The sequence below is a fragment of the Harpegnathos saltator genome, unplaced genomic scaffold (assembly GCF_003227715.2).
Source record: "Harpegnathos saltator strain DR-91 unplaced genomic scaffold, Hsal_v8.6 scaffold121, whole genome shotgun sequence".
Taxonomy (NCBI): Eukaryota; Metazoa; Arthropoda; class Insecta; order Hymenoptera; family Formicidae; genus Harpegnathos; species Harpegnathos saltator.
Genome location: NW_020229897.1, coordinates 326,039 through 340,541, shown reverse-complemented (window position 1 = coordinate 340,541; position 14,503 = coordinate 326,039). Strand labels below are relative to the sequence as shown.

The window sequence follows — 14,503 nt, the reverse complement described above, 5'->3', positions numbered from 1 at the left end:
TAAGCTCTTTTTTGCACACAAATGTATTACTAAATGCTGATGTTTTGTTTGTTGAAAAATACTTCTAAAATGTCTTTAGTGTCTCTGTGATCTCTTTGCAACTTTATTTAGATATTTTAAATATTTACATTGATAGGAAAAACTTTTTTTATATTTCTCTGCTCTATCAATCCATGGTTTCAAAAATAAATATATTTCATCATTACAAAATTCTTTATTATGATATGTAATATCCTTAATAGACATATTCCAATAAAATTTGTACATATGTATATTATAGTCCTTAATAATAATTCTTTTGACATTATCTAAAAATATTCTGCAGAACATTTTATTTTTAATCACATCACAATCTGTGTAGCAAAAAAATATCAAATTAATATGATCATATATCAGGTGTAGTAAAAAGAAATCCATTATTTTTGCATGAAATTGAAGGCTTTAGTTACCATAGTTAGAATGATCCGATTTAGGTCAAATATGCGCCGTTTTGTTCGATAACTTGTTGCCATTTTGAAGGTAATTTCATTATGCCTCTCTCATAGAAGCCCTCGTCCCTATTGGCAAAAAATTGAGACAGTCGATTTTCACAAGCCTCTCTTGAAGCAAATTTTTCACCAGCAAAATTGTTCACCATGGACAGGAACAGATGGTAATCACTTGGTGCCAGGTCCGGACTATAAGGTGGATGCATAAGAACCTCCCAACCAAGCTCCCGGAGCTTCTGGCGAGTCACTATCGATGTGTATGGCCTGGCGTTGTCCTGATGGAACACAATTCCTCTCCTATTGGCCAAAGCTGGCCGCTTCTGGGCGATTGCTTCCTTCAGACGGTCCAATTGTTGACAGTACAGTTCCGAGTTAAGAGTTTTGCCGTAGGAGAGCAGCTCATAGTAGATAATTCCCTGCCAATCCCACCAAACACTCAGCAAAACCTTCCTGGCTGTCAATCCTGGCTTGGCCACCGTTTTCGCCGGCTCACCGTGATTCGACCGTTTTCGCTTGACGTTGTCGTAAGTGATCCACTTTTCATCACCAGTGACCAACCGCTTCAGAAATGGATCGATTTTGTTGCGATTCAGCAACGATTCGCAGATGGAAATTCGGTCCATGAGGTTTTTTTGCGTTAACTCGTGTGGCACCCATACATCGAGCTTCTTTTTGTATCCAGCCTTATTCAAATGATTCCAAACGGTTTTTTGTGCAATCTTTAGCTCTTGGGCAATTGAAACAGTGCTTACATGACGGTCGGACTCGACAATGTCCATGATTTTATCGATATTTTCGACAATTGGCCTTCCAGTGCGTGGTGCATCTTTGACATCGAAATTACCGGAACGGAATCGACGAAACCAAAATTGCGCGTGATTGGCTGTTACAGTATCAAGACCATAAACATTATTCACATTTTCAGCCGCCTGGCTTGCGTTTTCGCCTTTATCGAAGAAAAACTGTAAAATATAGCGTATTTTCTCTTTGCTAGTGTCCATCTTTGACGCGCGCTCAAACAAAACTGAGTCAACTTAGGGATGGCCAAAATGTGATCGATGTTTTTAGAATCGATTCTTTTTCTTGAAATAATCGATGTTTTTTTCGATGTTTTTGAAAACCGATTATTCCTGCATCGATAGTTATTTTGCTTCGATGTTATTAAGGCAGCGTTCTGAAATTCACCGCCAGGGGCACGATTCTCTATGTGTATGAGTGGATACGTATGCGAAAATCCTATAGTTCATGTCACGTCTACTATACATTTTCGTATGCGCGTCGAGCAACGCAATTCGCGATATGACTCTTGCAGCCAGTGCGACGCGCGATATCCAATGAGCGTGCTAGTATTCCGAAAGAGCTGTACACTCAGTGGATATCGTCCGTCGCATATCGCGAATTGCGTCGCTCGTCGCGTTGGTCTGCGAAAATTACAATTTCCTTAAAAAGAGAGGGGATAGCATTGGTTATAACGAAAACCTCTAGGTAATGCGAATTTTAATTTGCTCATCCAAATTCTAACTCTAAGAATTTTCATTGCACCCAACGCTATCCCCTCTTTTTTTATGGAAATAGTCGTGTAACCCATTTCCAGTTCTGTTCCATAAAAAGTGCAAGTTTGAACAAATGATTCTATTGATCATTCTAGTGAGAAATCCGATCCGTCATTCCGATCCATGCTACATAGAACAAAGCTTTAACCTGTACCCAACACCGACAGTTATTGTTACGGGGTACAGAATATAGCCTCATGACATTTCACTGCACTCCAAATAGGTAGTTATACATTTTGTAATGAAACCAGTTAAATCTACTGATATACTAGAAACATTTCATTCAGATTGGTACATTTCTAGTATGAAACTGAATATTACTGATTATTTTTATCTTTTAGGTCAGCGACACGGTGCTTATTTTCTTAATCTAGTGACATAATAGAACCCAATCAGAATGTAACATTTCTAGTATATTACTGAACCTCACTGGAGCTGCGTTCCAGTACTCACTGCCGATATTGATAGTCTATAATTGGCATGACGTTTATTATAAATATTTCGTAATTACTGTTGACATTCGAACAGTCCGTAACTGGAAATAAACATCGTGTGCCGTAATCTTTATGGCTTCTGCATACAGGACGCGGCAACGCTTGCCGCGCGGCGGAAATTCGCACGATAGCCAATCAACGTGCCGCTATTCCGTAATAAACTTCCAGCTCTTGAGGAAAGCAGGACGTTGATTGGTGATCGCTCCAACTTCCACCGCGCGACAAGCGTTGCCGCGCTCTGTGTGCAGGAGCCATAAAGCTAAGACTCCATGCATGCGGTGAGCTCCGGCAAACGGCTGCGGTGACCAATCAGGAGACAGACGCATGCCGGAGCTTGCCGCAACCGGACTTGCGCCTCCCTCCTGATTGGTCACCGCAGCATTTGCCGCAGCTCACCGCATGCATGGAGTCTTAGCTTAATTTTGAACGAAACTGTGAAATAATCGATTAATTATCGATATTTTTCTTAAAACATCGATATATGTAAAACGATGTTTGTACTAATCGATAATTCTAGGGACGATTATTTTTTTTCGCAATGGCCATCCCTAGAGTCAACTAATCACAAAACTGTCAGAAAAGTTTTTTTAGTACGAAATCTCATCTTTCTAACGTCATCTAGTGGAACCCGATCGGACTTATACAACGCGAGATACAGATAACTAAAGCCATCTATTGGAAAAATAATGGATTTCTTTTTACTACACCTGATATTATCCTGTTCAAGAAAGTTTCAGAGCAAATTAAAACACAAAGTATTCATTTACTCATTTATCTATTTGACTGCTTTCAAAATAACTTTCATTGCTTGCAATATATTTATGCCACTGTCTTTTACAATCCGTTTAAAACCAGTGGAACTCGATTTTTGAAATTTAACTTATCCAATAAATTTTGTTTTATCGTCTCAAAGGACTTACAACAACGCAATGAGCTGCCAAGTGCCCGAAGCTCATTTCACAGATATATACGGATATATACGGTATAAGAAATTTTCGGCTACAGCTGTGGGCGAGTAATCGTTAACATGGTTACCGACAAACAAGGAACATCCGCGAAATGTGTCTCCGATTTCGACGAAACTTGGTATATTTATAGAGTAGCCAAAAATAGGAGATCCATATTTTTTTCATCAGCAATGGTTCAGGTTTAAGGGGTGCCCCACAAACTTTCACCCCCTTTATAATATCTCGATAATTATTGCTGATAGGAAAGGACTTTTTAAATAAAAATTTTTATGAAAGATAAATAGGCTTAAGATAAAAAAATATTTTTAACAATTAACAAAATAACCATATCAGACTTAATTATTAATTTGTCAAATTCATTATATGGAGGAAAAAGTTAGCATTTTTTACTCTGAATTTATATTTTTTTTAATATTATATATATATATATATATATATATATATATATATATACACGATTCACGATAAATTAGTTGATAAATTATCATTAAATTTAAATGAAGGTAATTTATATTGATATGATAATATTGATATAGTTTGAGAGGTAAATAAGACTTGTGAAGAATTATGATCGAAATAGACGCGTGCAATCATATTTTCTTCAATTCATATTTTTTCCAAAATACGAAAAAACTGTGCAATTAGATTTATATTTTTCATGCTTGCACATATACATGTATATGTACTAGCACAAGGAATAATAGAACATAAGTTTTATGTTATGTAAACTTATGTAAGTTAAAATTATGTAAGTTTTACACTATTATACATTGAATATTGATTTTGATTTCCTTATATATGTATATATAATAACTATATATATATATATAACTAGTAACTAAGTTATATATATATATATATAAGTTATATATATATGTAACTAAACTAACTAAATCTAACTAAAAATAAAAAATATATATATTTCTATTTTCAGTTAGGATTGTAAAATAATACATTTGATATGACATCATTAGTTGAATTTTCAAATATAAATATATGTGTATCACGGAGTAACAAAATAATTAAACATATTTATATGTCTATACGTATTGCATGGAATGTATCAAAGGCTTTTTCACACAGATATAATAATATATGATTCATAATTTCTACATTCATTATTTTCATCTAAAACAAAAAATTATATATTTCAAACAACAAATATAAAATTATTTTTAAATAAAATAAATTGACATATATAAATAATGACAAATATAATAAATGTATTATAAAAGAAATATGGTTTGAATTTTAATATAAATCAGGAGAGAAATTTTGATAAATTTGAAAAAAAAATATATATATAAACTCACTCTGTTCTCCATTATTGTTACTCCAGGCAGGTTAATTCTATGCAATGTACATGATCCTAATTGTAATCCTCCTATTGTTAACATTTGCACGTATAGAACTTCATAGAATTGTTTTATGTGTTTATGGTCAAGTATTATATTGGCCATATTATTTTGGTTTATAATGCTATAAATTAATAAACAATATAAAATATAAATTGCAGATTCCAAGTAATCTTGTATAATTAAACATCAATATTATATGCATACTTTTTTAATATTTTCCTCAGCTCTGAAATATCAAATTTGACTTTAATAGTATCTGTAACTGGTAATTCTGATACTGTATATTCCATATGAACTTCACCAGATACTATAGGTTGCTCATCCTTGTCAACTAATACAATTATAATTGGAATAAGCCAATTTAGATCATCCTCACTAATCGGTAATGCCATTACCAAACAGTCAAACATATGACTAATAACAATATGTACAGCATCTATACAATTACGTGTGCCACGGCACAGTAAAAGAGGCAACTTTGTAGTATTATTTATATCAGGTTCAATTTGTGTTGTTGTCCAAGATAATAATATTCCTTTGTAAATGGATTTTTCTTCATGATTATTCTGTTTGGCTACTACTTCTATCTAAAACATATAAATATATATTTAATGATTTCAAATTTTATCATTTACTTTGATAAAATACTACATCTCTAACATAGTTATTTAATAGTATTTTTTAAAATGTTTTTCAAATGTCATATATTATTTATATATTTATTTTTAATTAACCTTAATTGCTGAATAATTTTCATAATTGGATGTAGAACCATTTTCTATGATAAAAAAATTTGCATCATAAGTTAAATCTTCATGAGGTAGGTGTCTTGCTATTTCTTCTCGCAACTTTTTTGAGTATAATTTTAAAGAAACATCATCATGTTGGAAACCAAATAGAGCAGATGCTGCATAAATGTTCCATGTTTGATTCAGCAGATCTGTAAAGTAATCCGCAAATTATTTATAAAGTTCCAAGCTTATATTATAAAATCTCCAACATTCAGCCAATAACAAATATTGTGAATATTAATATTGGAACAAAGTATATTAAGTAAATCATTCATCTATATATATGTCAATGTCAAACTATATTTCTCTCAGGGCATACCGTAAATCAATCTTAAACATACATTATACATTTTTTAAACAATAAATATGCAACATTTGAAATGTTTTACAATAAGGAAAGATGATTATATTATACCGTTTAATTCGGAAATGTCAATTTCGACATTTTCTTCTGGCTTATTAGTTACATTGAATTGTAGACGTGTTCGCATTCGCGACGTGTACAAACTGTCAGTCTTTGACATTTTTATTGCTGTAAGTTCTACTTTGTGAGAAAATGTTCAAATAAATGTTTAACATACAGAAGAAATTTAAATATCAAAGATACGCTGAAACTATGAAAAGCATTAATTACAATTTTGTAGATTTGGAAACAAAATGATAATCAGAGAGAAACCTGAGAATGGTAATACCACCGACGAGATACTATATGATACTATATGATACTATAAAGACTGTTGGCCTTACGGCAGAGCTGGAGACGATCTGCACATTTCGAGCGAAATTCAAAAGGTGACACCCACCGTCTCCTTGCCAACGCTCCGCGCTCAGCGGCCAAGGCGACAATCGCGATGTATTCAGGTCCGTCGCTGTATACGAAATTAGCTGGAGCGCACCCTCGCGTCATATAATCATTAAAATTTTTTTCTTGTTTAATAATCACTTTAAAATATATATGTTTACATGTTTTATATATATATAAATAACGTATAAACATATATATTTTAAAATGATTATTAAACGAGGTAAAAATTTTAATGATAATATGACGCGAGAGTGCGTTTCAGTTCACCTCTTGTGTCACCTCTTGAATTTCGCCCGAATGTGCAGATCGTCTCCAACTCTGCCTTACGGGATTAATACCCGTATTCATAGTCAGGCCTTATATTTGAGGCTTCCTTATATCCATCTTTAGATGCTGTACGGATTATTTTATTGGCTATAGATCATCTGAAAATAAATTTAAGGAAGTCTTAAATATAAGGCCTGACTATGAATATGAGTGTTAGGGCCAGAGCGTACTATGTGTTATGCAGCACAGATTGCTGCATAACACATAGTACACAACGCATAAGAGAATTAACCAATCAGAGTTCTTCATTTCCCTCCTCAGGACAGAAATGAAGAACTCTGATTTGTTGATTCTCTTATGCGTTGTGTATTGTACGTTATGCAGAAGTCTGTGCTCTGGCCCTTAGCGTACTAGAGAAACTTCGTTGGCCGCGTTCAGTAGAACAAAGTGATCAGAGAGTGCTTAGTGATTATTGTCTGTGATTGGAGCATTCTTTTAGATTCTTCATAGACCTAGAAGTACTTACCAATCAGGAGCGAGATTCAGTGGAAAATCTAGTAATGTTGTCCAACTGTTGAGTCTGCTGAATGCAGCCGTTGTCGACTAGCATCTTCTTAGGAATATTGTGGCCGAAATATGAAACATAGCTCGAAGTATTCACCTCAACTTGTTGCACCAGTTCAACAGTGCAGACAAAACGAACAGGTCTATTATCTCATCGATGAAATTGGTGAGGAGGTCCGTATTCTAGATATAATTAAAGCTAGCGGCACACGGTGCTTGTTTTCGTGCTGGGTTGCTTGCTGGATGAAAATACTGCGTTCTGATTGATACATTTCCGAGATGGATGGAAATACACCAATCAGAACGCAGTATTTTCATCCAGCAAGCAATCCAGCACGAAAACAAGCACCGTGTGCCGCTGGCTTTACCGCCATTGTTTGGTACTGGGGGCGCTGAAGATATTTGGTCTGTTCTTTTTAGCTGCACTACTGAACTGGTGCAATAAGTTAAAGTTGTAAAAATATAGTTGTCCCATTCTAACTTATTGCACTAGTTCCGCAGTGCAGCTGAAAAGAATTGGTTTGTTCTTTTCAGCTGCACTGCGGAACTAGTGTAATAAGTTAGAATGAGACATATATATTTTTTCTCACTTTAACTTATTGCACCAGTTCAGTAGTGCAGCTGAAAAGAACAGACCAAAAAGGTCAATTGACACGCGGCTAAAATCACTGCTAGCGATTTGTGGTTATATAGTCAAAGATCTCAATAAAATAAATATTTAGAACAATTTAGAATAAGAGAAAGAAGAAATCTAGCTTTGAATTCTTACTGAAATGGCAAATTCATTAGCGAACGTAACTGTATCGAATATCTTGAAGAACAAAAGCTCGTTTGAAGATGAACCACGAAAGAAGAGTCGAGAAGATTGGCGGAAGGCAAAGGAACTCGAAGAGGCGAGAAAGGCTGGTACTGCTCCGGCTGCTGTTGATGAAGAAGGAAAGGACATCAATCCGCATATACCTCAGTATATCAGTGCAACACCATGGTATTTTGGTGCCCAAGGTCCTACTTTAAAGCATCAGCGGCCACAGCCTGAGAAACAGAAAGAGTACAGTGCTATTGATGCATGGTACAGTCGTGGAGTAGATGATTCAAGAACAGCAGTCAAGTATCGTAAAGGTGCTTGTGAAAACTGTGGTGCGATGACACATAAAAGGAAAGAATGCATGGAAAGGCCACGTAAAGTTGGTGCTAAGTACACAAATTCTAAGATAGCTCCTGATGAATTTACCCAACCTGAGTTATCAATGGATTATGATGGTAAGAGGGATCGGTGGGCTGGTTATGATCCATCTGAACATAGAGCTATAGTAGAGGAATATCAGAAAGTAGAGGAAGCTAAGAGACAAATGCGTGCTGAAAAGTTCAATGCAGAAGAAAATGATGAGCAGGATTCAGACAAGGATGAGGATAAATATGTGGACGAAGTGGATATGCCAGGCACAAAAGTAGACTCGAAGCAGCGTATTACTGTGAGAAACCTACGTATACGGGAAGACACTGCTAAGTATCTTCGTAATCTGGATCCAAACTCCGCATATTACGATCCTAAAACTAGATCTATGCGAGATAATCCCTATGTTGGCACTGAGCGCGAAGTGAATTATAAAGGTGAAAACTTTGTACGCTTTTCTGGTGACACACAGCAACATGCCAATGCACAATTGTTTGCTTGGGATGCACATGAGAAAGGAGTCGATGTACACTTACTTGCTGAACCTACGAAATTAGAATTATTAAAACAGGAATATGATAAGAAGCGGGATGAATTGAAAGACAAAGCACGCGACAATATAATTGAATGTTATGGAGGTGAAGAGCATCTTGAAGCACTACCAAAGATGCTATTGTTAGCACAGACAGAGCATTATGTGGAATATTCAAGATACGGTAAAATAGTTAAGGGACAAGATAGACAGGTGATACGATCTAAATATGAGGAAGATGTTTGTCCAAATAACCATACATCAATATGGGGTTCTTACTGGCAAGATGGAAAATGGGGTTATCAGTGCTGTTATTCCTTTATTAAAAATTCATATTGTACCGGAGAATGCGGGAAGAAATCAGTCGAGGCTACGGCTAGTAACATACAAAGTAAAATATTTGCGAAATCTGACACAGAAGAAACGGAAGATAATGAATCCCGACGATTATCGGATATTCCGAACAAGGAACATTCTTCAAGCAACGAATCCTCATCTGATGACGAAGATGCAAAGAATAAGACAGAGAGACAAAGCAAAGCGATTAAACGAAAATTGAAGAAACAAAGAAGAAAAGAAAGTCGTAAGAATAAGAAAAAAAATGAAAAACAGAAAGACAAACTAAAGGAAGCGTTGAGAAAAGAGGAGGAAAATACGGAAGAAGTGGACAAATTATTAAAGATGGACGAGAGGAAACGTCCGTATAATAGCATGTACGAGGCGAAGGAACCAACGAACGAAGAGATAGAAGCATATCAAATGAAACGCAAACGCTATGAGGATCCGATGACAAATTTTATTTAAAATTAATTACGACATTATTTGTAACAATGTAAGTTAATGTTGTATATATTTTCACAAGCAATTAAAGAAGTTCAAAATTAAATAATTTATATATATATATGTATATACATATACTATATGCATGTATATACAGGCCCATTTTAATCCGGCCGGCTGAATAAAATTCGAAGATATTTTCCAGAAAAAAATGTCAGACAAACGTTGCTCAGTTCTAAGGGGGACATTCGATACCATCAACAATTTTGACCTCGGGTGAAGGGTTCAAGGTCATTCAAGGTCAACTTTTTTTCTTAAATGGGAACCCCTATTTTTCACATCGGCAATCGATTCTACGTAAAAAAAAATGAAACTTTTGTCTGAAGCATTTTTTTTTATAACGCAAACTAATTTCACTTAATCAGCCTCCAAAATTGAAATTTTCAAACTTTCTGAATTTTTTACTCGAGAATGGTGGAGTTAGGGAGGAAATTGCAGAGGACAAAAAGTTCTTGGAATGCTGCAAGGAATTCACTCGAATTTTTGCATAATTGATCGTGCACTTTTTTCCGCCAATGTTCTACCTGTCAGGAGGTACCTCGAAAAAAGTGCACGATCAACTATGCGAAAATTCGAGTGAATTCCTTGCAGTATTCCAAGAACTTTTTATCTTCTGCAATTTCCCCCCAAACCCCACCATTCTCGAGTAAAAAATTCAGAAAGTTTGAAAATTTAAATTTTGAAGGCTGAATAAGTAAAATTAGTTTGCGTTATAAAAAAAAATGCTTCAGACAAAAGTTTCATTTTTTTACGTAGAATCGATTGCCGATGTGAAAAAATAGGAGTTCCCATTTAAGAAAAAAAAGTTGACCTTGAATGACCTTGAACCCTTCACCCGAGGTCAAAATTGTTGATGGCATCCAATCAAGGGGTCCCCCTTAGAATTGAACAACATTTGTCTGACATTTTTTTCTGGAAAATATCCTCGAATTTTATTCAGCGGGCCGGATTAAAATGGGACACCCTGTATAAAGAAAATAAGTAAATATATGTAATACACACTAGATATTAATGTTATTAATGTTATGTTAATATTAAGTTAACAAGTGTATAAGAAGAAATAAATATTGGTTAGAAATATAAATATAAGTTACATTTGATATTATGTATATGTAAATATGTATATACTTTTGAATAAGATGCAAATTAATAAATCAGACAATTTTAATTTTGGTTCGCTATATTCGTATTGGTTGTCAATGTTATTGCCATCAACTACTACTGTATTTCAATGTTCATTATCAGGGGCTCAATTCTCAAAAATATGTGCAAAATATTGTATGCCATATTTCATTAATGGGGCTATTTAATTGGCTAAGAATCGTAATATCTAGTGACATTGAACATGAAATATTGTATGCGACATTTTTTGAGGATTTTGAGGCTCAGTAAAGAAAATAAAATTGACAACAGTGAAAGTTTTTTATTGTTGTTGCGTTTACAGATATCTATAATATAAATATCTGTGGTTGATAGCCTTTATTATTGGGTCTGCTCTTTATAGCTGCACTGCTGAACTAGTGTAATAAGTTAGAATGAGAAAAAATATAGTTGTCTCATTTTAACTTATTGCACTAGTTCAGCAGTGCAGCTATAAAGAACAGTCCCATTACCTCATTGGTGGTAAACTGGAATTTTTCATTATAAACAGCCCTTCGAACTTTCATAAAATAATAATAATTTTTAGAACTTCTTCACTTTAATAAATGATATAAAAGAGAAAATAGGAATTGATTTGATTAACTAGTTAACAGTTACGTGATTGGACATAGAAACGTAATTTCATAGCCATGTTTGAATGTAGTATTGTTTCCAGTGTTTATCAAAATTTAAACGACAAATAAAATAATCATTTTGATTGTTAATAATTCTTTAGTTTAATATTTTATCCACTGTTATTATTTTTGTTAAAGTTTGCTGCTCAAAGGAAATGACATCTATGATGAAACAACAAATTTTTATCCATCAGTTGCCAAAAAATCTTAGTGATATGTATCCTCATGATTTACAATTGTATCAAAATGCACCGTTTGGAGAAATAATGTTGGACGAGTTACAAGAAATAAGCGAAACACGGCTCAAAGGTTAATTTAGCATATTAAGTTACTTATGTATATATTTTTTTCTATAATACCTATAATATATTTGTATTATATGTTATAGCATAATTAAAATGTTTTTATATGTTGTAGTTCTTACCTTGGTGGAACGTATACATTTTCAAAAACTATTAATGTCTGTGTCAAAACGCAGAGCTGCCTTAGTCGAAGAATTATACAAACAAGGACTAGACGAATTTGCAAGATTGATCAATAGTCCAGGATGTAAATCACATACAGATATGGATATACATATCAGGAGAAAAGATCATATGTCTCACGTTATATTGAGATCTGTGGTTGCCTTTAATACAGTCAAAAAACGCTGGTTTTTTAAACAAGAAGCGAGGTTATTTAAGTGGAGATTTTCCTCACTAGATAATGAAGGAATCAGATGTTTTATGCAAATTTATAATTTTGATTTTACACCTGTTGGTTTTGTTACATAATACATAATATTGTATTTTAAATTTGATAGTTTCTGAATCTAGAATAAGAAATATTCCTTGTTATTTCCAGATCTGTCAAAGTGAGAAAGAAAATATCAGAAAATATCTTCAAATGTCTTCTCAGCATATTAGTGATATAGACAGTGTACAGTTTTACAAAGTACCTTTCTCTCAAGCTATTAATTTAATTAAAAAGCGTAAGGTTTTCATTATGCACGGTATAGCTTTTGTACCTGAAGAAGAAATGGGATTTGTATTTACAACATATTTCAGGAAAATTTTGATATCAGCTTTTGAAGTTAGTATGAATATCTATAAGCTTATTGGTGACTATTACTATTTTCTCTGTTGTTATTTTTTAGAGTGCACGTGAAGCTAGAGCTAATATATATAACGATGAAAGGTTTTCCAATATCTTTGATCATCTAGAAAATAGTATTCATATAGAAAATACTATATTGATACAAGACAAAGATGTACAACAGTATGTTTCGTTGGATCAATTGGATGAAGTAAGTGCATGTTATTCAAATTTTTAACTTTGATAGTGACATAATTAAACATTGTTTTCTTCAATAAAAATTGATTATTTGCTGCAGCTTTCAGGAAGTTCGTATCCTTGTTGTATGAGGGTACTTCATAAAGCATTGAGGAAAAATCATCATCTTACTCACGGTGGTAGAATACAGTATGGTCTATTTCTAAAGGGCATCGGAATTTCTTTGTCTGACGCGATGACCTTTTGGAAAAGTGAATTCATAAACATAATGGATGAAGCTGCATTTGAAAAAGAACACACCTATCAGATAAGATTCATTTTCGGGTGGGAAGGTACTCGGCGGGATTATCAACCATACAAGTGTTCGAAAATCATGGAATCGACTGTTGGTCCTAGAGATTATCACGGATGTCCTTTTAAGCACATGCCACGCGACGTACTCGAAGACGAACTCGTCAATTGCGGTTTCAACGCATTGGGTAAGTATCAAGCAAATTGCAATTTACATATGACATTTTATCCGCTAATTAACGTGATTGAGCAGAAAGATCAGCAATAATGAACTTATCGCAAAATGGCCAATATTCAGCAGCATGTAACAAATACTATGAAATTAAACATGGTTGTTTCAACGATATCCCGTTCAAACATCCAAATATATATTTCAACGAGTGTGTGAAAAATCGTGTCTTGTATCGTAATTACGGTGAGATATACTTCTTTATCTTGTACATATTAAATAATTTACAGTTTCGTATAAAAAACTTAACGTTACTTCCAAATGTTAAAGATCTGAACCCGGAAAGTGAAGATATGTATTAATTGTCGTACAAAAAAAGAAACAAGCGAAGATATTGGAGCGATGCTGGGACCTGTAAAATATATTTGAAAAAAGCAATAGAGTGAACAGCGATTTTTAAACAGATCTCTGTTTGTAAATATAAACGTTTAATTCTTTGTGATACAGTAAGTATCCCGATAATGTTTCTCAAAACGGATAAGCAAGTATCCGTGGTTGAATGATTTGAATTTAATAATTTAATAACTCGATGTGTCAACTAATCTGCCATTTTTTATTAATCAGATTGTTTTGTTAATACGAAACATTACCGGATAATATGCGTGTATTTTCATACTAAATGAATGTCTGGCAATATTCTTATTTAATGGAAATATATGCTTAAATAAAAATGCTTGTATGATTAGACGATTGAGTTTGGGAACACGGCCAATTCAATAATCGCTTTTTTCTTCTCTTCTTTTTTAATAAAATAACAAACTCAAAGAATACGCATAAGAAAAAGCAGACATCACAAAAAAAATGCTGCCACGATACAACATAATACAGCGTGCTATGTTTCATGATTTTTATTCTGTAGATTGCTGCAGCGATACGTTAAGTACCGAATGGTATATATATGTACACATTTAAGTAATAAGAGAAGTGTAACGAGCAATATTTATGTACAAGTACACTGAACTATAAACACTTAACACTCGCCACATCTTACACATTATTACCTTAGTCAATTCGTAATGTTGTACCGTTGTCTCGTTTAAATGCTATTAAGCAAGGCTACACGACCGAAAAGTACGATTATTTTGGCACAGTTCGTCGTTTT

General features: G+C 33.8%; 3 protein-coding genes across 6 annotated transcripts; 2 read left to right on the top strand and 1 right to left on the bottom strand.

Annotated features, from left to right (window-relative positions):
* Positions 1-4,443: 4,443 nt before the first annotated feature.
* Positions 4,444-6,578, bottom strand: LOC105183971 (uncharacterized). Of its 4 annotated transcripts, none has more exons than XM_025305661.1 (6): positions 6,400-6,578; positions 6,068-6,193; positions 5,596-5,801; positions 5,066-5,448; positions 4,817-4,982; positions 4,444-4,631 (listed from the first exon to the last, which is right to left on the bottom strand). In XM_025305661.1, exons 1-6 carry the CDS (start codon positions 6,557-6,559, stop codon positions 4,536-4,538), a joined length of 1,137 nt encoding a protein of 378 aa, XP_025161446.1. In that variant the 5' UTR covers positions 6,560-6,578; the 3' UTR covers positions 4,444-4,535. The 4 variants fall into 4 exon arrangements, with proteins under 4 accessions (XP_025161446.1, XP_025161456.1, XP_025161458.1 ...); XM_025305671.1 differs by having other exon boundaries at positions 4,520-4,631; positions 6,068-6,266; positions 6,329-6,540; XM_025305673.1 differs by having other exon boundaries at positions 4,520-4,631; positions 6,068-6,266; positions 6,400-6,459.
* A 1,296-nt stretch (positions 6,579-7,874) lies between these two features.
* Positions 7,875-11,912, top strand: LOC105183973 (pre-mRNA-splicing factor Slu7). Its single transcript, XM_011142460.3, has 2 exons — positions 7,875-9,826; positions 11,748-11,912. Exon 1 carries the CDS (start codon positions 8,062-8,064, stop codon positions 9,796-9,798), a length of 1,737 nt encoding a protein of 578 aa, XP_011140762.2. The 5' UTR covers positions 7,875-8,061; the 3' UTR covers positions 9,799-9,826; positions 11,748-11,912.
* A 234-nt stretch (positions 11,913-12,146) lies between these two features.
* Positions 12,147-14,086, top strand: LOC105183974 (DNA primase large subunit). The gene is made up of 6 exons (XM_019841826.2): positions 12,147-12,282; positions 12,453-12,680; positions 12,745-12,894; positions 12,982-13,360; positions 13,426-13,587; positions 13,672-14,086. The coding sequence occupies exons 2-6, from the start codon at positions 12,495-12,497 to the stop codon at positions 13,701-13,703; spliced, it is 909 nt and encodes a 302-aa protein (XP_019697385.1). The 5' UTR covers positions 12,147-12,282; positions 12,453-12,494; the 3' UTR covers positions 13,704-14,086.
* The last annotated feature ends 417 nt before the right edge of the window (positions 14,087-14,503 follow it).